The sequence below is a fragment of the Onychostruthus taczanowskii genome, unplaced genomic scaffold, assembly GCF_017590055.1.
Source record: "Onychostruthus taczanowskii isolate IOZ18803 unplaced genomic scaffold, ASM1759005v1 scaffold21, whole genome shotgun sequence".
Lineage (NCBI taxonomy): Eukaryota > Metazoa > Chordata > Aves > Passeriformes > Passeridae > Onychostruthus > Onychostruthus taczanowskii.
The window spans coordinates 10,920,514-10,948,051 of NW_024499351.1; the positions used below are offsets into that span (position 1 = coordinate 10,920,514).

A 27,538-nucleotide genomic window follows, 5' to 3' on the forward strand; every position below is an offset into this window, starting at 1 on the left:
AATGCCACTCGATTTGCAGGGGAGGGATAGGCATACTTGAGTTTAGTTTTATTTTTGTTTGGTAGTTACCAAAATGTCAAAATCTGAGATCAAGCCATATCTCTCCTTCAGCAAGCAACATGTGTCTAGCACCTGGGACAAACATCAAGTGATCAACTTCAGACAATAGAACAGTTTTCCTGAAATTAGCATTTGGTTCTTAGACCCATAGCCATGAATAACACCCACTTATGCTCAGAATGCAAAATATGAGCTCCAGGACAAATGATAATAAATGAGCCCAAATGAGTTCTCCCCTACAGGAAATGATTTAATAAGTAAGGCTGCCCCATCAGATACTTCTCCAGGGAATGTGATGTAAGTGTAAGGTGAAGCATTATCACAAAACCTCTGTATGTATACTCCTACCAGATCTATTAGCCAGGGAAATATAAGTCAGGGTCAAGATGATTGTACCCTTAAGCTGACATTACATATTGTTTTGGCAGGAAGAGCTGTTTTGTGTTTCTTGATCTCTCTGTAGATGTTAAAACAATCCTGCTGATGGTTGAGGACCTGCCCTATTACCTCCACTCATTTGGCACTGCCCCTGCTGCTTACTGCAAAAGGATGATACAAAGATCCAGTCAGTGACAGGAAAAAAGGCAAAGAGTAAGGAAAGGGATGCAACTCCTCATAACCTGATGTGATTATTGACTATGGGAAGGTGTCCAGGGAACAAAATCAACCCAGAAGGACAGAATGAGCGATGGTGCTGTGCATTCACGAACATTTTTCTCTCTTTCCCGAAGCTGAAGATCTTTGGGAAACTCCTGAGTGACAGAGGTAAGTGAAACTGCCAGTGGGTGGTGCATGGGCATCTCTAATGCTTGCAGATCCGAGCTGAGTGCTGCCCTTACCCATCACATGTATTCTATTTACATCACAGCAGAGGGAGCGTCGGCAAAGCATCTCAGAGGAGCAACCTTTTGTTATACCTGCAGCTGCTCCCTTCCCTGTTAGTGCAACCAACACAAAAATAATCACAATAATAAGACTCACACAGTTAATTGATTCACCATTTTGTGAATGGTGAATCAATTGCAGCCAGTTTGGCCATAGCTGGGTTACTGCATCTTGTGTCCTTGTGATTTCTTACAGGGAAAGAAACACCTGAAATACCTCAGGATGTTTAGGATCGGTTCACCTGGCTGCTTCTCCCAACAGTTAACTCCATTCTGGCCTTTTTTTCCGTATCTGCTAGAAGGCTGTACCAAAATGTTGATTTTTCTTGTTCTGTCCTCCATGCTCTGCGCTGAGGGACTATATTTGAAATCAGTGAGTGAGCTGTGTGTTAAGAAATAGCTCTGGCACTAAAATGCTTAAAATCACTCTCTGTTTCTTTGACTTCTCTCCTAATTTGGATTATCCCCCCGGACTTGCCCACAAGATGGAATACTAAGAAATTATTGTTTTGCTTAATTTGTTTTTTGATGCCCACATTTCCTGTTCCAATTTCAAAGTGAATCTGAGCTCCTCCACTAACATTGCTCCGGCTGTTATTTTGGGGATCTGAGAGAGGGGATTAAAAATAAATGAAGTGCGGGTAATGCGTTTCTTGCCACAGGTTCTCTTAGGCAAGTCAGTAAAAAGTTATTGACATTCTCTCTTTGCAGGTTAAATAGAGGGATTAGATGAAGGGTATTACTAACACAGGTCAAGGTATTAAAATATGGATGCCTAAATTTAGGCTCCTAATTTTGTATTTTGAGCCCCTAGATAAGGCTTGATCTAATGCCCTTTGAAGCCAATGCCAAAGCATTGACTGAGTTCAGTCTGCAAGATGAAGTCCGAAATTATTCTTAAAAGTTCTCAGCGTCTCACAGCTCCAAATAAGTCATTACCTTGCCTCTTTGCAAATCACACATCTTTCATTAAGTTCATAAACATGGGGATCGTGCTTTTAGGTATTCCATATTTAAAATCCTGCCTGTTGATGCTTCCTGTCTCAGGGGCCATGGATATGGGAGCGTAACAAGGCTAATAAAGAAGCCTAGCTGGGACACAGATAGATTTGCTTTTTTGGTGAGCAGTGCTTAGCACGAACACTGCAGATTCTATAGCAATGTCAGTATTTATTGTGGTGTAAAGTTAACATGGAAGGCACATGAATGTCCTTACTGGTGCCAGAATTCAGCAAGTACATGACCATTTGCACAAACTTCGCATACACTGCTCTCCTGGTAACAGGATGTTGGCAGGTGGGAAGATCACAGGATCCAGATGAAATATAAAACGAGATGAGCAATCCTGTAGTGGTAATTTTAGAAGCTGGGTTCTGTACATTATTTACAGTACATTGTAGCTTTATGGAGATAATCCTTGCCACTCATGGATTTAATGCTTTCTGTGGGGTTTCTGTGAGGGACTTCCCTCAAAGCAGCAGCTGGAGGGATTTTGTCCATTCAGAGAAATGTTAAAATTGGAAGTTATTTGCAGTAGAGCTACCTTCATTCATAGAACGCTCATCTAGCACAAGGGGAAAAGGCACCTAAGACCTTCCACCAAATGAAAGGATTGAGTGAGTTAATCTGCTTGCTGCTGGTCTGAAGTGCAGAGGTCTGGCATAAAGACGGAACTGTTCACACTGAACTGCTGGGACAGAGTCGAAGTGGTTCCTGCCTCTGGGAGCTTTAAATTGGCTTTACCTTCAGTTAATGAAATATCCCCTCTTTTTCCTGGGGGACGTTGAATTCTCCCTGTCTCTTGGAAGGCATTTTTGGCAATTGTATCCTGAATATCGGGAACTGTAGTTATTTTGGATGGGTATTTGTTTCTTCAGAAACCCTCTGCAACAATTTGTAAAAAAAATTACAGAAAAAAGCAAAGGAAAAGAGATTATTTTGCAATGTTTGATCAACACCCACCATTCCGCTGTAGGAACGTGATCCTTGAGGAGAAATGGTTTATATTCTCCTTCAGGCTTTCAGCTGGGCTGGATTTCTACCCTTGCCCAGATGGAAGGCTGTGGGTACAAGGGGTGTGGGTTGTGACCTGCAGCTGGGGCAGTGGAGGGGCCAGATGGGAGCTGCTCTTTGCTCAGGCAGACCTGTCACTCATCTTCCAGCCTTCCTCAGGATCAGTGTGACCAGGGCAACATCCCCACATACTGCACCAAGGGGTGACACAAAATCTTTAAAAATTAAACAAAGGGATGAACACGTCGAAGATCTACCGAAAACGAAGATTTTTTTTTTTTTTTGGGGGGGGGGGGGGGGGGTGGTGTTGTCTCATGTGTTTCTCTCAGCCAGCAGGTGCCTCTATAGAGCCAATGCTTTGCCTGTATCACTATGAGTCTGTGGCACAGCATTGAAATACCTGCTTTTAAACGACAATATAGCCTTTTCTTTCTTTGGTGTCTTTTCCCCCTACCCCTTCCTCAAGCCCATGGTGAGCCCGGGGATCTGCCGGTCTGGGCTTCCACTCCATCTGCCACATAAGGTCCTTGGAGGATGAAAGCAGGAGAAAGACGTATGTTGTCACACACATCTTGTTACTATGTATGCCGTATGAAGAAATATTCTGTGTGACAGGAACCAAGTAGCTCAGCTGGGGAATGCCAGCACCAAACTCAGCGAGACAAGGCTGCCTCCTTGCCCTTCCTATACCTTCTCAGAAAGCAGGGTGGGGTTTGTCTGGCAAAACCTTCACCCCTTCAGTATGACACCCTTCTGCAACACTCAGCCAGCATAGGCAGGCCCCGGAGCCACGGGAGAATACCACTGGGTTAAGAGAAATAAAACCCACCTGAGGATAACGCTCCTTCAGCCCTTTAACACATAGGTGCTAAGAAATCCCTGTATATGAAAAGCCACGTCCTGGGGGGTGGTCAGATGATGGGTGTGATTACAGTTTGTCCCCCGCCGCCCCTCTCCCCAAATGGCTCTGCTGGACTTTGGAACAATTCCCACGGGCAAAGTGAATTTTGACCCGAACATGTATCCATCGGCACGGCAGAAAGCGCGGCGAAAAAGCAGGGCAGAGAGCCGGGTTCGTAATGTGCGAGCCGCGGGGCTACGGCTGTGGCGTACGGAACCGCGGGGCTACGGCTTGGAGGGCGGGGAGGAGGCCGGGCCATCGCCGAGGAGGTGGGACTTGCCGGAGCGTCTCTCCCCGTGGCCGCTGTGATCAGTTGCAGAGTGCTGACGGGCGGTGGGGCGGGCGCTGCGCGGAGCCGCCGCTGGAGTGCGCGGAGCGGGGCTGCCGCCGCGCCGGGGGCGAGGAGCGCACGCCGCGCCGGCGGGGGACAGCGCGCCACGGGAGCAGCCTTCCCCGGGCACCGGGACCTGCTGTTAGCTTGCCGCCTTGCTTTATCCTCTCGTTTAATTTATTTTTTCCCCACCTATACTTTGATCCGCTGGGATTTTTTTTTTCCTCCCTTTTCTACAGAGCCTTCCCACGCCCCAGTTCCCTCCCTCTCTATCCAGCTTGGATTTTTTTTTCTTTTTTTTTTTTTTTTTTTTTTTTTTTTTCATATATTACTATTCTGATTTTTTTTAAAGCGGTGAACAGAGAGAGGGAGAGACAGTAACGGAGAGGACAGAAGGAAAACGCTCTGTTCGTCCTTTCCGCCACCACCACCCCGATTTGCGGAGAGGGGTCGGGCCGAGCGGCGGCGGAATCAGCCCCTTTCTCCCGGGGAGGCGACCCCGGCTCGGGGAGCCGCCGGAGGCAGCCGCCGCGAAGAGGGGGCGCAGGAAAAGAGATGCATTGAAAGTTTCCGCGCAAACTTTGCCGTGAGTGCGCGAATCCGAGCGAGCGCGGCGCGGGTGCCTGCCTGCCCCGACGCGGGGAGAGCGCCGCGGACGGGCGCCGCTGTGGAGCTAGGACTGCCCGGCGGCGGGGGCCGGGCGGCGGCAGGGCTGCCGCGGAGCCTGCGCTCGGCCCGGCGGAGCGCCCACGGAAAGCAGCAGCGGGGGCCGGCGGAGAGCCGGGCTTATGGAGGGGTGAAACCGGAGACCCCGAAGAGGAACCCCCCTTACCCCGCAACCCTTCGCAGCGCCCGGCCGGCAGCACCCCAGGAGGCGGCGGCGGGCACGGAGGAGGCGCGGGCGAGAGCGCGGCGGGGCGGCGGCGGCAGCGGGGCGGCGGCGGCGAGGCGGAGCACGGCGGGCCCCGCTTCGCGGCGTGCGCCGGCAACCATGAACTTTCTGCTCACTTGGATCCGCTGGGGGCTGGCGGCGCTGCTCTATCTGCAGAGCGCGGAGGTAAGCGGCGGGACGGGGGCTTTTGTGCCCCGCGTAGCGGAGGAGGAGGGAAGGCAGACGGCCGACAATACTTTTCCCCCCTTTTTTTGTTTTCTCGCTGCCCCCCTTTGCCTCCCACCTGCTCGGTGCGGTGCGGCCGCGCCGCTGGCGCCGGGTGCGGGTGGGTGCCCGCAGCACAGACACGTGTGCGGTGCTGCTGCGGAGGGACAGCGCTGCCCGGAGCTCCGCGGGGCCCCGGGGCAGCGGCAGCGCCGTGCGGAGTGCCCGCGCACATAAGCGCGCCCCGGCGCGGGGCTCCCGGCGCGGCGCGGCCGTGGGGTCCCGCCGGGGCGCGGGGCAGGGAGGCAGCGCGCTGCCTTCTTGCATCAGCCTCGGGTCTCCTGACATTGCAAAAGGCTGCTTCGGCGATATTTGCCTTGGGTCCCAGCTCGGGTTCGTGCCGCCGTGTGGAGTTCAAAATGCCTAGCTGGAAAAACAAATAAGAGATCAAAGAGGACAAAATGGATCCAGAATTTCTTCCAGATTAGAAAAAAAGAAAAAAAATCAAAATATAGATCTCCTGCATAGAGATTACAAAACCAAAGATTTTTCTCTTCCTCTTCAATCACTTTTACCTTATTGTCATTCTTGAGGAATTAGAAACCAACTCTTCCTCCTTTCCTTTTTTTTTTTTTAAAGAAAAAAAGAAGGGCAGTTTTCTTTGTAAACCTGTCCTATAAATGTGTTTTCTAAAGAGTCCAGAGGGCTGTGTTGCCAAGACATATTAAGGGGTTTAGACAGTGCCCACGTGAAGGTGGCTGTTCGTGAGGCAGGCAGGCACGTTTTAAAGGTTTTAACAGGTTAGTTCTCTCCTGCCATTTCTGCTCGGCACTTGGAGAGAGCGCGGGCCAGATCATCTCCCACAATCGTGAAAATAAACGTCGCTTGTGAACTAATCAGTTATTCACATTGTTTGTTCAGCACCGATGCTGGAAGGCAACTCCCCAATTAGGAGCCATTTCAGCTGTAACTGAAGTCATGCAAGCACTGCACGCTTTGTTTCTAGCCTGTTATATCTCTACTTTATCCAGTGACAGCCGCACATTAGGCTGTGCTCGGCTGTGCTCGATGGGAACTGAGGCGCACTCTCACTTGAGTGTGGCAGAGCAGCTCCCTGCTGCCTTCCTGCCAGATTTGGCTGGTGGGACAATTGTTTCTGCTCTCCGGGAGTTTTTCCACCATCACCCAGAATAGGAGTTTCTTTGCCTCCCAGCTCCTCAGTAAAATTGTACAGTAGCATCTGTTCTCCACCTATAGAACAGACAAGTCTGTATTGGTGTCCAGTGATAACACCCTTTAACCCTCCCCTTGTTCCTTTTCCCCTCCCCTTCCTCTTCCCCAGAAGATGAAACGGCGGATCAGGTAGAGCCGAGATCTGTCCTCATGAAAGCCTCATGCTGCCTTTCCTCCTAGGCTGGAGGATGGTGCAGATGAGAAAACAATGTAATGATGGAAGAAATGGTAGGGAAGAATTACAGGAGTTTGGGGGGATATGTTGCAGGGACAGACACGAGAGATAGCTAGAGGTTCAGGTACCTGGGTGATGTGGGCTGTGTAAGTGCTCAGGCAGATCGACGGTGAGATCTGCCCTTCGGTTCTGTCCTTATTTGTCCGTTGGTTGTCCGGGCACCACAGTGATAGGAATGTTAGAAATACCAGCAGATCTCACGTAGGCAGCTTGGTGATGACTCTGTGCATGGCAGAAGGCATGACTCTTCACACAGGACTAGGGTTTGTGCTTTGATGATAATATTTATCTGGCTGTCAGGCTGATCTATCTAGCTAGCCAGGCACATTAGAGAGCATTAAATAAAAGCCCTGACAGAGTCTGAGTTGGGGAAGCAGGGTCCAGCATGTGTCAGGCAGCTTTCCTGGAAGTGAAGGAGAAGGGATGCAGGAATCACAGCACTCCTCTGGTGAGGGTTCAGGGGGATGACTCCTTACTGAGGTAGTTGTTATGGTTGCTCCTGCAGCAAGACTTAGATGGTGGGAAATTGTTTCATGGTCGTGTCTGGGCAGCACTGATGCCACAAGTGTCTGCCTCCACTGGTGGTGATACGTTTCCATGCAGGCTAGCGAAGGAAAGTCACTTTTGCAGTGCCACCCTCCCAGCTGATTGATAGTGCTGAACGGTGTACACAGTCTTCACACAGCATGGGATTGGAGAGGTTGCATTGTTGTCCCTCCCAGTCTTCCCTTTCCTAGAGAATGGGGGACAGGTGGTTATTCCCCGTCTTCCTTCATCTGTGGGTCTTGCTGCCAGCCTGGTGACAGGTCACTCCTGATGTTGGTCTGGGAGCTCTTCCCCTCCTGCCCAGAACAGCAGAGAGACCTGGATATACCAGCTGTATTGCCATAGGGAAGAGGCAGTGATCAGACACTGAGGGAGGGAGAACAAGCCTGTGACTAGACTGTTAATGATCGCACACCCACCAGGCTGCCTGCCTTTGCTGTGCCTCTGCACCACACCACGATGGGGAGCCACCAGAACCTGCTTCCACAGCCCTTAGGCAGCTGGGATTCAGCAGGTCACCTTCCCCAGAGCCGTTTCTGTGCTCTGAGGACAGAGGGCTGGAAAGAGGAGCACTTCTTTGAGAGCAAGGGAGAGGGATGTCTGAGGGGCTCACTGATTCCTGAGCAACCCCAAATCCATTCTCCTGTCTGTTCTGTCAGAGGTCCCTTGGCTGTGCTGGCAGCTTGCAGGATTACTGACCTCTGTCTGTGTACAATGGAGAAGGAGTGCAGTGAGTCCCATTCCCCCCCTCTCCTAAGCAGAAAACGCTGAGAATTTCTAGTGCCTAAGACGAAAAGTGCCTTAACTCCTGTCCCAGAGTCCCTCTTAAAGTGGATGGATTGTTTGTTCCAGTCCTAAACAGTTACAAAGCTCTTTTAATGAGCCTGCACAGATTAGGGGGAGGGGAAGGGAGAAAAAGAGTGCTGGTGGTGGTGGTGAGGGGGGTGATGGTTAGACAGGAATGACTTGATTAACCTTTTCTCTCCCTTCAGAGCAAAGCTTGCTTTGGTCAGGGACTGGGGGAGAAGGGAAGGTACAGACGTGTATGGTGTGAAGTGGGTTTATTTATTAGAGAAGGTTTTACCCCATAGAGGGAGGGATGTGCATTTGCTACAACCTGCAAAGAGCACAGAAAGGAGCTTCCTCTGTCAGCCCCCTTCCTGGGCTCATTTGTCCTACTCTCAAGGCCAGGCCGGGGGTTGCTTCCACACTACTGTGAAATGTTGAAAATCTATTGGAAGGAAATTGTGTTACAGAACTGTTGGGTAATGCCAAAAGCCAGCAGAGGAGAGCATGACCTTCAGGCTCCTACCGAAGGGCACAGTTGGCCTGCTTGTCCTGGGGAATGTTTTTGGTTCCCCATGTCTGATACACAGCAGACTGTTTTGAAGTGAGGCACAAGGCCCTGCTTCACCTGCTGTTCTAGTGGACGTGCTTTGAGGGCACTAGGCACAGGTGAAAGGCACTGCTGAAAGGGCAGAAAAGTTTCTTGGAATAGTGATCAGAGAGCCTGTTACTGATAGTTCTGGGAAGCCTTTGTAGTTTCTGCTGAGAGCTCCCCTGGGAAAGCTCTTTGCCCACTTTGCACTGATCTCGTTTCCCATCTTTGGGGTCAGATCACATCCCAGGTCCAGGTGAGCACTGCGAGAGTGTTCTGGCTCCTGCTCCACTACATCAGGGGCAGGGTGAGGTGCTGGCTAGGCACAGGTGAGTAGTGGAAGTGTGTGCGTGGCTTGCTTCTGCTTCTCATCACTTGTGCAGCCTGTGTGCTTGCATGTGAGGAGGCAGTGGGCTTGGCAGCTGGCTGGGTAGTTTTGCACAGAGAATGGGTAAAAATGACCCTCAAGGTGTCTCCAAGGTAATTTTACTCAGTCTGTCATGGTCATTTTGTGTGTGAACCAGAAATCCCTCTGTGAAAAGTCTTGGAGGCATTGTTACTTGAATAAACTGACTTGGCTCATGATCCTCTTCCTGTGCCATAGCAGATTGAGGCTTTTCTGCCCTTGATGCGGTTTTCTTTTTACTCATAGATTGTCAGGCACTGAGTGGCTTTGGAAGGCCGCTGCAGCCTCTGCTGCCTCCATTTTGTTTGTGCTGTTGCAGTGACCTTCACACTTCAGGAATGAAACTGTTTCTAGGAACCTGCTTTTTAAAGTGTTGTCACAGCACTGAGACTGGGCACACAGCCCCCCTCCTCCCCAGAGGAGAAACAGATCCACACGTGGGGCAACTCAGGTCTGGGCTGCTAAGTTATGCCCAGGTACAGAAAGACTTTTGATTGAAATGAGGAACAAGTTCAGTCGGGGGACCTTAGACAAAGGGAACTATGCACAGACACAAAGGAATGTCTGGGACAGGGGCTTCTAGCTGGCTCTCTTGCCCCCTCCTTTTAAAAGCTGACATTTTCGGCTGCTTGGATGGTGGCGCTGCCCTGTGCACAGGACTGCTTAGAAGACCATAGGTGGCAGATTCTTGTTGTGAGCTTGGGGTGGACTTGGCCTTAATTCAGTTCTGTCTTCAGCTGCATCGTCAGAGGACCTTTTTCTAAGCCTGAGCACAGCATATAGCTGACAAAGCAGTATTTTGTATAGATCCCCATGCTTCTTATGGGCTTCTGCTGAAAAGCAGCAGGTTCTGGGGTGGATGGCATCACACAGGTGGCAACATACCTTGGAGAAGTGAAGAAAGCTTGGCTTTTTCCATTTTGGTTCAGAACAGAACAGCAGGGGGAAGCCTGACTTGGCTGGAAAGTTACGTCAGAGCTAAAGCCCTCATGAGGAGCAGGAAGAGTGGCGTTCTTGTTTCACCTGGAATTAAAAAGACTTCCTTAGTAAAGTGGTGTAATATTTCTCCATACCATTTTGGGGGTGGGTTACCTGTCACCACTCCTGCCTGCATCAGTGCTTTGGAAATGTCCCTAGTCCCAAAAGGCAGCAGGAGTGACTGCAGAGCTTGCAGCCTTTTCGTTTTCGGCCCAGGGAAAGCTGAGGAGCGCAGGAATGGGATCCACACAGGGCTGGGGACTGGGACCACTAGGTGAGGGTGCGCCCTCCCTTCCATCAGAGAGGAAGAAAACCCGGGCAGTTTGGCGGCGTCCGTCGGCAAAGTGGTGCTGTCATAGTTAATCGCCTTGACACCCGGCCAGATGCCGACACCTCCGTGGCCACCACTGCTGGGTGACAGACATCTGTGACATTGAGAGGGGAGCGATGCCCTTCCGTGCCTGGCTGCCCTTCTCCCCTCTCTGCCCTCCCGGGCCAGATTCACCTCTACGGGGAGAAGCGGTGCCCAGGTCCATAGGTCGTGTCGGCAGCAGCAGGTCTCCCCGTTACTTCCCTCCGCCGGGCTCGCATTTGCTCCCGGTGTTCGCCCGCGGTCACTGGCAGCAGCTCCCCGGGACGCGCTTCTCCCTTTGGGGCGTCTCTGGGGCCCGGCACACCGCCTCGCCAGCCCCGTCGCCCAGCCCGGGGCCGTCCCGCCCGTGTCCCTCTCGGCTCCCCCGGGGCCGGGGGAACAAAAGGTCCCTCTGTGCCCGCCGGGGAGCGGCTGGGCCTCGGGGGCGCCCGCTCCCGCCGGGGCTCCCTCCGCCCCCTGCCCGGCGGGGCCACGGGACCGGGACCACCGGGTACCCTGCCTGCGACCCCCCGCGCCGCGGGACCGCGTCACGGTTCCGCGTTGTGACTGATTTTCTGTTGTCTTTGCAGTTGTCGAAGGCTGCGCCTGCCCTGGGGGATGGGGAGCGGAAACCCAATGAAGGTAAGCGCTGGGCGGCTTCCCGGCGGGCGGGGACGGCCGGGGGCTGGGGGGAAGGAGCCCCCGGAGCCGCCGGTGGCCAACACCGCCACCTCCCGGGGAGCGGGACCGGGGGCTGCCGGTGGGAGGCGCCGCCGCCATCAACCCCTTCGTGGCGGCTGCAGCGCCCCCGCCCCACGCCGCGGGCCCGGGCCGGGCCGGGCCGGGGGTGGCCGTGGGGCCGGGCTCCGGGGCGGCCGCGGTGCCAGGGCGGGCAGCAGGGCTGGCCCAGCCCGCCCCTGGCTTACCACAGCTCGGAGTGAAACTGCGTGCGTGCGCTGGTGCACATACGCACGCTCATTTATATATATATATATATATATATATATGTATATATATATCTACACACACACGGGCGCGCACAAAGAACTGAGTAGCGGCGAGCAGTTTGCTGGGGATTCGCCACAGTGCTGTAGGAAGAGATTTGTCAAATTTTGCTGCCCGCCTCTTTCCCGGCGGTGCTGGTGATACCCGGCTGGGTGGCCAGGGCTGATCCCTGAACAAAGGCCGGAGCAGCCCCCAGACGGCAGGTCTCTGAGGAAGAGGAGAAAGGGGCAGTCCAGGATGATTTTCTGGGCTCATACCTCCCAGCAGTCTCAGGTACCCCTGCAGTCAGGAAATTACTAAGCACTGTAAAGAGCCGGGCTTGAAAAATACACCTTTTTAATCTGATTTGGGCTAGCAGACTTTGCAGATTCGGGGAATGGCACTCTGGGGCTCTGATAGGTTCTGTGGGTTCTACTAATTGGTTCCTGGTTGTCCAGTATGGACAGGACCATTGCCTGGTGGGGAAACAAGGTGATGTCTCTGCAGCTGCTGTGATCTTGTGTCTTTCCGATTGCCCAAAGGTCGGGATGTGACAGTGTTCCCTGCCCCGTTGGTTCATGCAAGTAAATGTAGACCAGAAGGGCAGTCAGCCCTTGGTTAGTCAGAGATGTCTCCTGTGAGCTTCCTGTCTAGTGTAGCCCTGTGCGTGTCGGGAGGTTGGCTTCTGTCCGCCGTCCTCAGTTCAGCAGTGGGATAAATGGGGCTGTGGACTTTGCAACTTTCAGGCTGAGATGATCATCACCTGCTTTAAGACCATTCTGACCATGTTTTCCCCTTACCTGCATAGCAGAGCAGATCACTTGTTGCATGGCAGGGTCTGGCAGATGTCTTGCAGGGTCCCCAGGGGCTGTGACCTTCAGCGTTATTCCAGCCAGAGATCAGCAGAGGGCTCCAGCACTGTGAGCCCAGATTGGCTTTTTTTTTTGTAGCAGTCAGTTTCAATTTCTGTAACTTTATTGGTGTGACAGACTCCATGTGTGTTGCCAGAGGTTTGTGGCAGGCTGTGCTTGGGATAGGTGTCCATTTTGTGCTGGCAAAATTTCTGATTTGCTGGTGGGCTGCCGCCTGTTGCGCTTGACCCTTGCTCCTGCTGAAGTCAACAGAAGAAGGTTCAGTGACTCCAGAGGGATCAAAATGGAGCCTGCTGTGAGGCTTATTTTGGTAACCAGTTCTCTACTGTTGGTAGAAAAGAGCTAGTGTCCTCATCTGTGCCATTTGTTGTGCCCAACAAATCCCTCCTGGAGAGGGAAAGAATCAAACAGAATTAACTTCTGTCACAAGAAGGTTGATGGGATTGCAGGACAAGCTGGTCTGGCAATATAAGTGGTGAGACTTCAGCATTATTGTCCTGGTGCTATTTCAGGTTCTGCAATGTAGATACATTTGTGAAATAAAAGTCAGGACTCCTGGCTCTACGTCTGTCCTGTGGTTTGAACTTAGAGGTCCTCTCTCTATACTTCAGTTTCTCCTCTATGAAGAGGAGGTGATGACTGGCCTCTGTTACCCAAGGACAGTCCTGTAGTTTCTTCCTCTGAAGCTCTTAGGGGCTTGGGCTGAAAGGTGGGTTTGTATCTTTGGCCATTTTATACTTCCTCTGAGCTGTCAAACTGTGACAGGTTTTTTATTTGGGATGGACTTACTCTGGTTGGAGACTGTTATTTTAGCTTCAGCCCCTACCCTTTTGAGCTCAAGAGAGGCTTCCACATGTTTTGTGGCACAGGAAGTTGTAGAGGAGTCAGACAAACAGTCTTTGTTTCACGGGAAAAGATTTTCTGGTATAAATAAGGGAAACCACCAGTACTTGTGGCTGCACTTTTATTTTCAAAATAACAGTGTGTCTGTATTGCTGCTAAGCCATTGATGGGGAGGGCGACAAAATGATCAGAGACTTTCTCCTTTTCTAGTCCAGCATGTTCTCACTCAACTGCTCCAAATTTGAACTTAAAGTCTGCCTTGAAGAGTTAATGTGGGTCCTGTCTGCGTTTTAATCTTCTTTCCCCCTCCATTCACAACGAAGAACCTCTGACTCAAATCTGGAGGTGTCTTGCAGGGTAGGAGTGTGAGTTAATTGTGGGATTAACTACTAACGTGGGCTGAAGCCCAGATTGCAGGAAGGGAGCAGACCTAGTGGTGTTAGTCTTTCTGTGACCTTCCTGTGCTTCCCCATGAAAGAGACCTTCTTCCATGTGTGACATGACCAATAGAAATGAAGAACAAGCAGAGTCAGCCCAGCAAAGTGTGGAATATAACTCCCAGTACATAGGAGTAAGTGTAGGTATGGTAGAAGGGGCAGGGCTTTGCTGCGAGGTTGACTGTACCTCAGTCATGTGCTCCGGTTTGGTTTGGGTGGTAACTGTGCAAATGAACTACAGAGTATTGTGCAGTCTCCATGTGAATGCTCTGTGTCCAGCAAAATAAGGCAATATGCGTTTTGTGGCAGGGTTTTCTGACTGGCAGCTAGGGAAAGATGCCCTTTTCAGAGGCTGATTCAGACTTTGGAAAACCATCATGTGTTAAAGGTAGAAACTCCCAAATTCTTCATGTGAACGATTTAGTCCTGTCAAATCTCTCAGATCTCAAGTACAGTTGTCAGGGTGCAGCTGTGAAAGTAAAGGCCCTGCAAAAGAAGTTCAGCGTGCTGTTCTGGGGCCAATCTGTAGTCTGGTTTCTCTGGTGTAATCCAAATGCCTGGGTAGTGCAAATATTTAGGAAAGCATGACAGTCGCCAGTCAGTTTCACTTCACTTTTCTGCTCTTGTTTTGTGCCTCCTTTATGCCCCAGACTGGCGTGGTGAGCAGCATTTGATCTGCACAGGTAACTGCTGCTTTCCCTCCCTCTTACTTTCCGTCCCTCCCCTTAACGTAGGTCTGTAAGCATTTTTATCCTGAACTATGTCTTTACTGCCAGAGTTCTCAGATCCTGTGTCTGGCACAGTGTGAATAATCAACAGTGCAGTTCAGCGACTGTCTTTGTGCCCGCAGAATTTCCCACGTATTAAATTGTTCAACTTGTTGGAACATAGGCGGTGACTAAGGTCACTCCAAAGGGGAACAGGAAGAAGGAGGAGAAGGAGGTAGTCACAGACTAGATAGGAGAACAGACAAGAGACATACGGCAGTTAGGGGAGGAGGGAAGAGGAAGGGAAGGAACAAGGAACAGAACCATTGTCTTCTAGACAAGGAATATCAACAAGCAGTCCCTGCCTGCGAGGCTACATTTCCCTTTCACAAGCCACTTTCTCTTTTAATAGCTGCTCACGCTCTCTGACACTTCAAACTCCTTGGAGGGAAGCTCCTCCCCTCTTGTACCCGCTCTCAGCACTTCGGCACTATGGCACTGTCAGTCCCACATGACCTAGAATTAACTTTCAACAATTAACTGCGGGCTGTGAGCTCCAAGCCCTGCAGCTTTTGCATTTTTGTGGCAAAGTAACCTTTATGCCAGTTTGTCACAAGTTCAGGGCACTTTAGAAGCGCTTACTGGAGACCATTATTTTCCATGATGCAAGCAGTTTGCTCTTATCACTCTGAGTTATCAACCTTGGTGCTGGAGGACTCTGCATACTGTACAGGTGGATCATTATAGTGCATAACAGCATAGGGCAGGTACTATCTCCTTGTGCATACTCTTGCCCTCTGCTCCATGTGAGACATCCTCTGTTGCCAGTGTGGTGCTAGAACTAGGAGGCCTGGAGGGCTCCAGGTACTCATTGTTTGCAGTACTGTACTAGCACCTGGGGTTTGTGTGTGTGTACTTATCTATACTATCTCTCATCTCTTTAAATCTCTCCAACCCTTGACCAAGCAGCAAAATGAAGCTTTGGCAAGAGACTGGGAAACATTGAGAAATACTTGTGAAATCACTGCAGATCTCAAGCAGTTAGTGTTTGCTCCATTCGTAGGGAAGGCATGGGATAATGGCAGATCCACCCTGTTCCCCCTCCCACACTGTCTCATTGTGGTTCAGTAGCCAAATATATAGTCTGGTTAATCCTGGGGGTGCTGTGAGCCTACTGTGAATCTTTCAGTGGGTGGCTTGGTTCCTCAGTCTGGGAAAGTGGTCAGTGTGGAGACACGGAGGCTGTGACTTGTAGTGGATGCTGCCATGGTGCCGTGGTGACCTGCTGAGGTGGATGTTCTGCATGGCCAAAAGAGGTAGATGATGGGACGGGTGAAGATGCATAGCTCCATGGTTCAGAGCCTCTGCTTGCTCTCAGAAGTTCCTGTGTGCTGAGGTCCATACAAAGGATGCTTCTGGCTTTAAAACCACTGGGGCATCCACAGACTGTTTTGAAAGGAAGCAAAGGGCAAACCAGTGAAGGGCCTTAGTCCAGAGTGCAGATTATCTGCTGCAGCTTCAGGGGTTTTTTTTGGCTGAGCTGATATTCTTAGTGGCAGCATACCAGGAGTATGGGGAATAGCAGAGAAGAGGTTTGGGAAAGGGTCACCTGTGGCATACATCATGGTACCAGGAAAGCAGTGAGTTCTCTTGTCCATCTTGCCTTTGCCCTGAAGCAGCTGTAGGAGGAGATTGTCTTTTCCCCTTCCCACTTGATGTGTGTGTATGTAGAGCACAGACAATGGATTTAGGCCTGCAAGACTGTTAGTGAAGAGCATAGGGTAGTTGTGTTGCAACTGTCTGGCTCACTTTAAGGGGTGAAGTGCTAGACATTCTTGAGCTAAGTTTGCATTAACTTATTCCCTCCATTCCTCTTTTAGTTATCAAATTCCTGGAAGTCTACGAGCGCAGCTTCTGCAGGACTATTGAGACCCTGGTGGACATTTTCCAGGAGTACCCTGATGAGGTGGAGTACATATTCAAGCCATCCTGTGTGCCTCTGATGAGATGTGCGGGTTGCTGCGGCGATGAGGGCCTAGAATGTGTCCCTGTGGATGTGTACAACGTCACAATGGAGGTGAGGGTCCAGCTTGCAATCTGCCATACTTGGTTGGAAGGAAGCAAGGCAGCCATCACAGCCACCTCAAGTCCCACCTCCCAGCTAATTCAGAGGAAGTGTAACCTTCTCCAGGGAACCCTTCTTCTGACCCTGGTGCTCTGTGTTACACCACGCAGGGTTAAAAGATGAGTTGCCTGTGTCTATTTAAGGCTAAGAGGAGAGTCTGTGTTTTGGCTCCTGCCCAAATACAGTAGGTAGGAGCATGCAAAGGAGAGAAAGCAAAGGAGCACTTTGTGCTTAGAGAATGCAAAGGAGCATTTCTGATGGTGTTATCTCTGAGTTCTCGAAGAAGATACTCCTTGGGCCCTTGCACCACCTTAAGTCTACACACAGCTGTTGTTCTGAAGGCGGCTGATTAGGGCAAAAGGGGAGAACCTGTCAGTACTCTCTCCTGAAGGGCATGTGAGGTCAACCTGTACCAACAGAGGAGGAAATTTGGGTCTTTGGTATCCTGCCACAACAGGGGTTAAAGGGGATCTTTGAAACAAGCTGTTCTATGTCAGTTGGAAAAACCTTTCTGCCTCTGGGCTCTTCCTCCTTTGTTTGGAGGCTGCTGAAGGTGGCCATGATAGCAAAGGCTGGACCTGTGGGGAAGGATGCAAATGGCTTTAGAGAGCTTAGTTACTGCCCTTGTTTGTCAGACTGGATCCCAGCTCTTGTCCAAAATTGTGCTGGTGCCCATTACCTGTAACCCATAGCTCCCTCACCTGCTTTTGTCCCTTAGCCTCTTGAATGGCTGTCAGTTTTTATCAATATCAATGAGAGATGTGCAGTGCTAAGTGATTAACCTTTTACTTGAAATTTGGGCTGTGTTTGAACTCTGTTGGAGAACCTGCCTGTGCCCTTTCATGATTCCCCATACTGCTTTTCCACTTGCAGGTTTCAGCCACACTAGGTTGGTGTAGCTAGGGATGGTTTTCTATCTACCACTCCTTGCTGAATTACAGTTCTTGACTGCTATGCCTGCATGCCTCTAAAGGGTCAGAGGCAATAAAGCAGATCTCTAGAGCTAATTTTCCAGCTGTTTGCTGGGTTAAGAGAATGTGACAGTATTCCATAGCTTCTAAATAACTTCCCTGGAGGTACCTGGGGCTGGGGTCTGGGTGATGTCTGGCTTTGCAGGACTCTTTTAAACAGAGATATCCAGATTCATTTTGTGTGTCAAGTTACTGAGAAAATGAGACGTCAGCTGGGAAGGAATGGTGGCTTAAGGAAAAGGAGTTGGATTTGGAATTTTCATTTGGGACCTTTGTGTAAGACTGAAGCATGGCTTCTGCGCGAGCAGGCTGGATGTTCAGCTACTGTCTGTCCAGCATCAGCCAGGGAGGGCTCATTGAGGACCTTGCTATGGGGGTACACCCCCTCCCATGCCTGTCTCCAAGGCAGTCCACCAGTGCTGGCACTGGGCATGCATGAGCAAACAGAGCTTTGGCACAAGTCTGGTGTTGCTGCTCGCTTGTGATCAAAGGCCTTCCCTGGCTGGGAGAACAGGGCCTCAGAGCTAGCTCGAACTCTGCCCTGCTCTTCCCAGGAGCACCTGGGGTGTGAGTGCTTAGCTGCACAGCAGCCTGATCTGGGGCTGTGAACATGAAGAGTGAACAGGCAGTGACCCTCTCTGTTTCTTTCATTCCAGATCATGAGAATTAAACCCCATCAGAGTCAGCACATATCACACATGAGCTTCTTACAGCACAGTAAATGTGACTGCAGGTGAGAATTGGAGCAGCACTGGTTCCTCTTGCAATAAACTTACTCTGAGCCTTTCCTTTGTTCTGCCATTGGGTTGGGACTCTTGTTCAGATGCTTCTGCAGCCTTCTTGGTTGGTTTGCAGTGGGATGGCTGAGCCTGGGAGAAGAAGCCGTCTGCTGTCAGGGCTCTTCCATCTCTAGCTATCATAGAGTGGACAGTGCTAGCCTGCATCCTGGGATCTTTTGGCACTAGCTGCCAGCAAGGGTCAACAGGAGAGCAAAACCACTTTGAGACGGACCACTTAACCAGTGCCATGGGCATCCTGCAATGCTGCCTGTACATGTCTTTCCCTGGACTTAGTGGGAACTGGGGATAATACCAGAAGTATATGTGATAAGCTCCCTTCTAATCAGGCCTTTGTTCTGTCTTTCCCCACAGACCAAAGAAAGATGTCAAAAACAAACAAGAAAAGTAAGTGATAAGCCTTTCCTCCTTTCTCTTTTGGTGGTTGGTTGGCATTTCCTCTCCCCACTGCCCCTTGCCCTTTTCTTTGGTTGGATATGCTCACTTTAATAAGGTGTTTTTGGAAATGGCATATGGTACTGCATGGGGCGATGCTCTGAATCCATTCCAGGTGGTCACAGAAACCCAGATCTGATGATCCTTCCTTCATACCCCAGACATGGACCTTGCATGACCCATGGCCATGGCAGTCATTCCTAATGCTTTTTCCCGAATCAGGGAAGTCCCATCGTGTCTGTCCTGCTGGAATGGATTCAAGGTGCAGCCCCCATTCTCCCCTTCCCTCTTCCTGGGGTGTTTCTGGTTACTGCATATTGCTGCCTTTCTTTATTATTAATTTTTTTCTTGCTGCTTGAGTGAGTACTTGCTGGCTTCTTTCACAGCAGCTTTGGTAGGAACTCTGCTGGCTACAGGGAGAGGTGAAAGTAAAGGCCTGGTGGAGGCAGGACTGCTGCCATGCAAGATATGACACTGGTTTTGTTTGGGTGGGGACCTGGGAGGGTGTAAAGGGAGGTGGATGTCCTAGCTGGGTCTCGGTGAAGGCTTTCATGACGGGTTTTTTGAATCTGATGGATTTGCTTTAGTGGCGTGAAGGAGATTAAGTCACAACCTTCCCTTTACTTCCTCCCCAAAGTAAAAAGGTTGTGGAAAGTAGAAAAATAAGCTCTAATCCTGCAGTAGTTGCAGGGATGAGCATAAAATACAAAACAACGTTGAAAAGAAAGAACGAACTCTCTGAGCAAGAGGATTGGCTGGGCTGCACGTGGCTGGGAAAGCAACTCTGCCATTTAGAGGTGCAGAATTGGAGAGGAAGAAGTGAATATTTGGAGATGAGGCTGAATCTGAGACCAAAGAAGCAGAGGAGAGGGAGAGAGCTTCTTTCACCCCTCTCCTGGTGGTTGTATGTTTCTAGCTGCCTTCCAGCCTCTCCTCCTCCCCCTGGAAATCTGCTCCTGGCTGCACCAGACTGCATGCAGCCAATAATCCTCTCTGCACAGGGCCGTGTCGGGGACGGTCGGTCTGTGTGGCTCTGTAGTTTGAAGGTGTGTGAGAGTTTGGTCTGTGTGAGCTCTGGTGAGGATGGGATGTGGCTGTAGCAGCCAGCTCAGACTGTGTTGCATTCACTTTTCCTCTTCTAACAGCACCTTGTCTGCTCTTTGCTGGTTCTGCACTCCCCAGAGAAGGAAGGGAAGGGATGGGAGAGACTGGTGTGCTTTGATTTGTGCCGGATTGAAAGTCTTGTTATATTGGTACCCCTCTCCTCCCTTCAGGTTGATTTGCTTCCCCTCACCGTCTCCCTGTGACTCCTGCCTGACATGTAGGGCAGAACTGGGATTGAGCTGATGCTCTGACACTCGTTCCAGTGAGACGACTTGAACAGGGCCTAGGAGACACCTATGGTGCTTTCTCTTCTGTCCCTCCAATTCCCTTTGACAGCTCTCTCCCGAGGTGGGCTGCACCAGGGAACGAGGGAGCCTTTGCTGAACTGCCTCAGAGCTGGGACTCATTTGCCTGTTAAGCCCTGGTGCTTTGCCTAGGGCCTTCTCTTTGCATGTCTCTCCCTTGCTCCTGTGCTGATGTGGCTCAAGGAGCAGTACAGGCTCCAGCCTCCCTCGCTCCCTGTGCTCTCAAAGGCCCATAGGGATCTCCATGGTTAACGTCCAGGCCTGCATATCCTAGCCTCTGCCTGCTCAGTTCCTGCCCAAGAATCAGAGGCAACTGGTGAATTTTTCAGAATGGAGTCAGTACCTTGGCTCCATCTGCTAGTCTGTCTGGCAGGTCCATGTGGACGGTGATAGGAGGGAAAGGAGGGAAGAACTGAAAGCTGCTTGCTGATTATCTCCTGGGTAAAATAACTAGGTCAGGCCATCCTTTTCCCCTTCTTTACTCTTCAGTACTCAGAATAGAGGCTGCCAGAGGAGATGTTACAGACATCCAAGTAATATCTCCTGTAGTCCTCTGAACCACAGGCAGGAGGTGAGGTGGATGAGCAAAGCCTTCAGGTTGGATAACTCTCTCCGAGATCAGATCTCTTCCCTTGTCTGTGGAGTGCTCCCATCCCAAGGCAAGATTGCCCCCCACCCTGCAGCAGAGCTATTGGAGCTCAGCTGCCCCCTCCTAGGCCCAGTGCTGGGCAGTGCATCAGGCCAGAGTGGTTTCCTCTTCCCTGAAGAGAGCTCTTTCACTCAGGTTGCCTTTGGTCAGTCGTTGTGCACCTGTGCTTGTCGCCTGGAATGGTTGTCTGCACTCACCGCGGTGGCGTGATGCTTTCACAAAGCCTTCTGTTCCTTCTCCCTCTCACCCCCTGCCCCTTTCCCACTGCCCCTCTCTTGAGGGGGCAGGTGCCTCTCTGAGGCAGATCCGCCTCTGCTCGCAGCAGCCTTGCAGGAGGTGGCCTCTGCTGAGCTCCCTGGTGTTGGCTTGGCTGTGGGCAGGCTGGTTGCGGAGCTGACAGGAGCGCCGGAGCCGGTGAATGTGCGTGCGAGGTGGAGATCTGTGCTTCAGCCCTGGGATTTACCCTCCAGTCCTGCCTAATGTGCTTCTCCCCTCCCAGCAAGGCACATGGCTGTATTTTTTTTCTCTTCTTCCTTGCGTTTTCTTCCGTTTTCTCTCTATCTCTCCCTTTCTTTCCCCCTCTCTCTCTTTCTCTTTTTTTTTTTTTTTTTTTTTTTTTTTTTTTGTTTTTCTTCCAGAAAATCAAAGCGAGGAAGGGGGAAGGGTCAAAAGAGAAAGCGCAAGAAAGGCCGGTACAAACCACTCAGCTTGTACGTTTGTGTCCTCTGCTTGTAGACTCTCTTCCCTCCCTCTCCCCAAAGCAATCTGCCTGCTTGCTGCTCGCTCAAATCTCACCCTCCCCTCCCAGTCACTGGTGGGTTGCAAATCCTGCAGGGGCACTGCTGGTGGTGGCACTGCTCTGGCACGAAGGCTGTCTCAGGGAAGGTGGCTTTAGCTTGCTTGGCTCTCTAATCATCAGTGGTGACCATTGTCCCAAGGCACAAGAGTGTGGTGGGTGGATGAGTACCCTGCACCTCTTCACGCCTTCCAGTTGCAACTCTGTCATCTGCTTTCCACCACTTGTCTCGTGTCCTCACTGCTATGATGACTGGTGACAGGCAGGCTGGCATCTGCCATGCATGTGTGTGTGTGTGTGTGTGCGCGCGTGTGCACATGTGCGTGCGTGTCTGGTGGAGTCACAGGTGGAGAGGAGAGGTGGGACAGTGGGAAGCCAGAGAGGGGGTGCTGGGGAGCCAGAGGGGCCTCTCTGTTTTGTTTTTTTTTTCCCCTCTCTTTCTGCTGGATTTGGTGGCTTGTCTCTCTCTGTCTCTTTCGCTCTGCCCCTCTCATGGTGGTTCACAAAATTCTGCATTGTAAATTCATGGCCCCTCCATAGGAGACTCCTAGGTGGTGAGGTTGGGATGGGGCTTACAGAAAGGAGGGCAGTGCTGGCTGCAGGGGTCAGCATGTGATGCTGGAGCCCAGCTGCTTTCCAGGGGAGGAGAAACCCTGTGTATTTAACTCGTTTAGCTGCTGGCCTCTTTCTACTCGAATAGTCCACTTCAGAGAATTCCTTTCACTGATGTGCCAATAGCTGGTTGGGACCTCTCACCTTCCCATCCTTGCTTTCCCCTTCTTTCTCCCTCTGGCCTGAGCCAATGGATCCAATGCAGCATTTGTGAATACTGTGCAGAAGGCCTGTTTTCTTTCTCTACGCTAATGCAAGGGGTTGCTGTCCTGGGGCTGTTGAGGTGCTGCTGGAAAATCCATCAGCCCACGGCACTCCAGTTGGCAGCATGGGGGCTGCGGGAGGGGGCAAGGGGATTGCTTTGATGTTCAGGGTGTTGCATGTGTATTTTCTTTCTGCTGAAGCGCTGTAGCTTAGACATCTTTCCTTTTGCCTTTTTGCAGTCACTGTGAGCCTTGCTCAGAGAGGAGAAAGCACTTGTTTGTACAAGATCCCCAGACCTGTAAATGTTCCTGCAAATTCACAGACTCACGTTGCAAGTCGAGGCAGCTTGAGTTAAACGAGCGCACTTGCAGGTTTGTGTCCTGAAGGATGAAACACACAAAGAGAAAGAGAGAGAAAGAGAAAGAGGGGGGGAGCTTGCTTCCTGCTGACTTCTGGCACCAGTGCTATTTCATTACTTCTTTTCTCTGTCCTACGTGGGCCAGAGAGCAGAGGGGCTGACTGGGGTGAGGACAGTTTCCCTGTGTCAGAGGGCAGCTCTTTGTTTCAGGTGTGCTCTCAGGACTTGGATGGGGATGGCTCCCAGAGACAGGCCCTTTGTATCTCCGGTATTCTTTTCCATAGAACAGGATAATGGAGTTCATGTTGCTGAGGTTGGCAGGGGAGGGTCTGTATCACTCTGTACCTTACCTGTATGCAACTCTGAGCGTACTGTTGGGCAAAGAGAAATCTTTAACTCACTAGGATTCAACCATCCCTGTCTTCCAAGCCCTTTTTCTGTGGCTTGTAGATGCTCTGCTGTGTGCAGAATGAGGAAAGCCATTACGAGCCTCCCTCAAGGCTGAGTCTACATTCTCCTTTGCCTCTTTGTTCTTCTAAAGGCCAGGGAGAGCACCCTGTGTTTTTGTACTGTGCTCACAATTCCCTATCCATGTCCTGTCCAGAGTTGTGGTTTGAGGCTGCACTCAGGACTGTGAATGGAATACAGCAGGATTAAGTCTGACCCTGGGTGAAGGCAGAGGTGCCTGTTTCAGATGTGAGGTGGGAGACATAAAGGCACTGTGGGGTTAGTGTTAGTTCAGAGACCTATGTTGTGCATGTGTCATCTGAGTGCTGTCACACACCATCTGTGGCACAGACAGGTAAAGAAACTGATTCTGGGTTCTCACCTGAGCACTTCGGTGAACTCAGTGGGGTGTCTTGACTCGCACAAGCTACGTGTGCACCTCTGGTGTGGGATCATCCTACCTGTGTAGAGAGAGACAAGAGAAATGGGGTTGCTGATGAGCACGTGGCTGTGACTCTGAACTCGGATCCCTTTAACAGAGATCTAGGAGATTGTTTCTGTTTGTGCAGTAGTGCAGCAGCAGCTGCTCAAGGGGAGAATACAAGGGAGAGAGAGCCAGGGTCCTCTGTGGCTTTATCTTGAAAAGAGGAGACATCCATTGGCTAGGTGGTTAAGGCTGTTACAAGTAACAAGTGCTTTCTTTGGGTGTGAAAATTCTTTGTGTCCAAGCCAGAGAGGCGTTGCACTGCCAGCATGGTGGAAACTGCTCTGTGTACAGAGAATTTTTCTGGGGTGCTGTACTGCTTAATTTCAGTAAGAAAGTAATTGATGGAGGGGCCAGAATAGAGTGACTTCCAGAATTAAACTTCTCCTAGCAAGTAAAACCTCTGAAGTCTGAGACCAGACTTAATGTTGGCCTTTTCCCCCCTGTGCCTTTTCTCAAAGTCCAGAGTAACTGATAATTACCCCAGTGAGTTTGAAGGGTCAGAAATAGTAATAAATACAATGAGAAACAAACAAAAAAAAATAGCCCAAAGAAGTCATGGTGGCAGAAGGGGTTTTCAAGTTTCTCTTACTAGTCCCTCTCTGTGATGGGATAATAGGCACTAAGGGAGGTTTTAGAGGCAATGTGTTGGCCAGAAAAATGGAAAGGAGTCATAGGAGTGGTTAGCTTATCAGTTTCCAGATAAAAAGCTGGTTAAGCTGGAGTTCCTCTTGCTCTTTCTTGTCGAATTAGTATTGGGACCTAGAGGGGAGGGTAAATTCTCATTTCTCCTGCTGCTTCTTCAGGCCACTGCTGTTCTCTGGTGCTAACCCCCGCTCACAGCAGCTAGTGGAATGAAAAGCTCTTACTTTTCACCTTCTTGTCTGCATGGGGCCTTGTTGTCTGCACTGCTTCCAACCCAAACAAGAGGCTAGGTGGAGAACCGAGGGTGTGTCTCTGCATGCATTGCTTAGCCTTGTTTTTCTGTGTTTGTGTGTATTTGTGTGTATGGTGTGCAGAGATGCAAACAAGACACTCAGCTTATCTGTGAGGAAGCCACTGATTCTGCTCCAAAATTTTGTTTGAGTATCCCCCCTGCTCTGTCTAGGTGAGCCTGGGGGAATAGAATTCATTGACTCGTTTGTGGGATTGAGATTCTCAGCTGATTTGCCCCATCTGCCCAGCACTCACCCCACCAGTGACGTCATGCCATGTCTTAACACCATGTGCTCTTAAACACATTAGCCACCACCCTTCCTTCCCTTCCCTGCCCTAGCTGCACCCCCATCACAAACTTTAACCCCTGTTCTATTTTTTTCCTTCCTTCTCTTTGACAGATGTGAAAAACCGAGACGGTGAGCAGCGGAAAAGAAGGGGAAACAGCCCTGTTTCTGGAGCCTGATTTCTCGCCTGGACAGAATAAAACAAAACAAAACACTAATCCAAATGAACCCTAAAAATGAAGGATCGGTAGAGCACAGCACTTTCAGTACGGACGATGGACTCCGGAAGGAACATTCCCCAAGGCACCCGCCGCACAGAATTCACCTTTGGGTTTTGAACTGTTTTATTTTATTTTTCTTTTTATGCTGCTAAATAACAGAGCCAGGAAGACTTATAGGGGTGTATTTGATGGGTTTTCCCATGCATACATATATATGTGTGTATACATGCATATACATATATATATATGTATATATATTTAACCACATCTATATATACATATATGTATATCTTTGCCACACACACACACACACATATATATATAATATATATATATATATATATATATACTGATTATTTTTTTTAACATTGCTAATGTTATTGGTGTCTTCACTGGATAATACTCGACTGCTGTGGACACAAGCGGGCTACTTGGGGCATAAGAAACAAGCTAAGACTGGACTTGAGTAGAAGCGCTGGGTGTAAACTTCTTAACTCTAACTGACTTGTGCGGCCTCCGCTGTTTCTCTGTAGAGTGTGCTGTACCACAAACCACCTTCTCCTTGCCTGGGACAGGGAGGAGAGGTGATGGAGAGGATGGGCAGGGAGTTCCAAAGAGCGGCATCCTAGGGTGCGATGGGTCAAAGGCCAAGAAAATGGCCATCTCCGTGATCAAGGATTCCTCCTCCCCTCTCTTCCCCCAACCTTCGTCCTTACTCGTCTCATAACCTGCCTGCCTTGCTGGGACATGGGATGTCAGTGTACATTTTTGCGTTGACTTTATTCGCTGTAGAGCCTTTGCCAGAGAGACATGCTGGCTTCTCTTAAGGATGGTGGGCAGCTGATGCGCACTGACTTTCTGTTCAAGGAATTATCACAGGAGTCTAGATTTCCGGCCCTTGGTGGCTGCAGAAGGACACAAGGTCTACAGTGTGCTGAAGCAAGAATGGGGACCGGTGCATAGCCACACAGTTGTTCAGCACTGTCTGCTTTCTTCATGCACAGAGCTGCCACTCAAGAGCATCCAAGATGCTTACGGAACATTTCTGGAAAGGGATATTAATCAGAAGTATATACACAGTAGTGGGGGTGTGTGTGTATGTATGTGAATGTATGCATTTGTGTGTATGTATGTATGTGTTTTTCTCTCTTTTTTATATATATATATTTATTTTTATACATATATATATATAAAAAATAATATATATGTATGCCAAGATTGAAGGGGGGAAAAAAGAAAGCAACTTTTGCTGCCTTCATTTTGTGTGCCCAGTGTGAATGACCCTTAAGAACGTCAAAATTTTTTTTTTAATGACGTACTGTAAATATCAGGCCCCTTTTCCATGTCTTGGGCTGGGGAATCAAATGTGAAGACAGCTGGAGTCCTTAGCTGTGTTGTGAGGTTCTTGGCTATGTGTGTATCTGCAGTGTAGGCTGTGGTGTACGTGAAACCCACCTTACACAGGCGCGCACACACACACACCCCTGAAAGTGTGTTTGTACATCTATGTGGATATATATAATCTAGTTCTGTGATTAAAATTATTATTAATAATAATAATAATCAAAAAGGTACTCGGTCTGTGTCAGAATGCTGCCAAACATCATCTGCAATTGAATTTTCAACGCCTGATAATGTACAACACGGAAAGCTTCCAAAAAGACAAGACAGTCTAAAAACAGACTCACAACAAGCGACTACTAACCACTAGGATCTCCCCATCCGACTGATGGCTTTCAGAAGGAGAGAAAACACACGGGTGGGTGCTTGCATCTGCAATGTAGAATACTCATGCTGCATCGTGTGCAAGACAGAGGCTTCCGATCGGGGGAGGGAAGAGAAAGTGTTTTATATACTTATTTAATATCCCTTTTTAAATTAGAAATTAAACAGATAATTTAATTAAAGAGTAGGGATTTTTCAGTATTCTTTGTTAATATTTAATTTCAACTATTTATAAGCCGTACCTCTTTTTTTTTTTTTTTTTTTTTTTTTTTTTTTTTTTTTTTTGTACTGGTTGTGTATAAATTTAACCTTCCTGTTGTCCCATCCCGTCTCTCCCCAATTGTTGGCAGAGTCAGTAGCATGTTATGGGCAGTTATTTAATTAATTTCTCTAACACCTACCCCTACACATTCCTATTGAGGCAACGGTTAGATATACATCTACATACTATATATATATTTGGCTATGTGTTTGTATATATATATATGTTTATGTATATGTGTGATTCGGATTAAATAGACACTACAATTTTTTTATATATGTAAAAAGAAGAAACAGGAAAAAATAGAAAATTCTACATCTTGAATCTCTCTCCTTTTTAATTTTAATATTTGTTATCATTTTATTTATTGGTGCTACTGTTTATCTGTAATAATTGCGGGGAAAAAAGATATTAACACTACATATTGTGTCTAGTGAATTTTTTCAAGATATTCCTTAGTACATATTTATTTTTAAACAAAGAAATTACAGATATATCTTAAAACAACGACGACGACGACAAACAAACTTTTTTTTGTATTAAAGAATTTAATTCTGACCTTGA

General features: G+C 49.5%; 1 protein-coding gene across 5 annotated transcripts; it reads left to right on the forward strand.

The window, feature by feature from the left end:
• The first annotated feature begins 4,188 nt into the window (after window positions 1-4,188).
• VEGFA (vascular endothelial growth factor A) lies at window positions 4,189-27,538 on the forward strand. 5 transcript variants are annotated; one of them, XM_041404200.1, is made up of 9 exons: window positions 4,556-5,246; window positions 11,004-11,055; window positions 16,137-16,333; window positions 18,009-18,085; window positions 18,504-18,536; window positions 18,700-18,846; window positions 21,281-21,352; window positions 22,494-22,625; window positions 24,881-27,538. In XM_041404200.1, exons 1-9 carry the CDS (start codon window positions 5,181-5,183, stop codon window positions 24,900-24,902), a joined length of 798 nt encoding a protein of 265 aa, XP_041260134.1. In that variant the 5' UTR covers window positions 4,556-5,180; the 3' UTR covers window positions 24,903-27,538. The 5 variants fall into 5 exon arrangements, with proteins under 5 accessions (XP_041260136.1, XP_041260134.1, XP_041260135.1 ...); XM_041404202.1 differs by lacking the exon at window positions 18,700-18,846 and having other exon boundaries at window positions 4,189-5,246; XM_041404201.1 differs by lacking the exon at window positions 22,494-22,625.

Excerpts from the sequence above, each read along its gene's own strand:
- VEGFA (XM_041404200.1), top strand. The coding sequence starts at position 5,181 with ATGAACTTTCTGCTCACTTGGATCCGCTGGGGGCTGGCGGCGCTGCTC. Across the intron at positions 5,247-11,003 it reads TCTATCTGCAGAGCGCGGAG|TTGTCGAAGGCTGCGCCTGC; the intron begins GTAAGCGGCGGG and ends TTGTCTTTGCAG. Across the intron at positions 22,626-24,880 it reads TTAAACGAGCGCACTTGCAG|ATGTGAAAAACCGAGACGGT; the intron begins GTTTGTGTCCTG and ends TCTCTTTGACAG.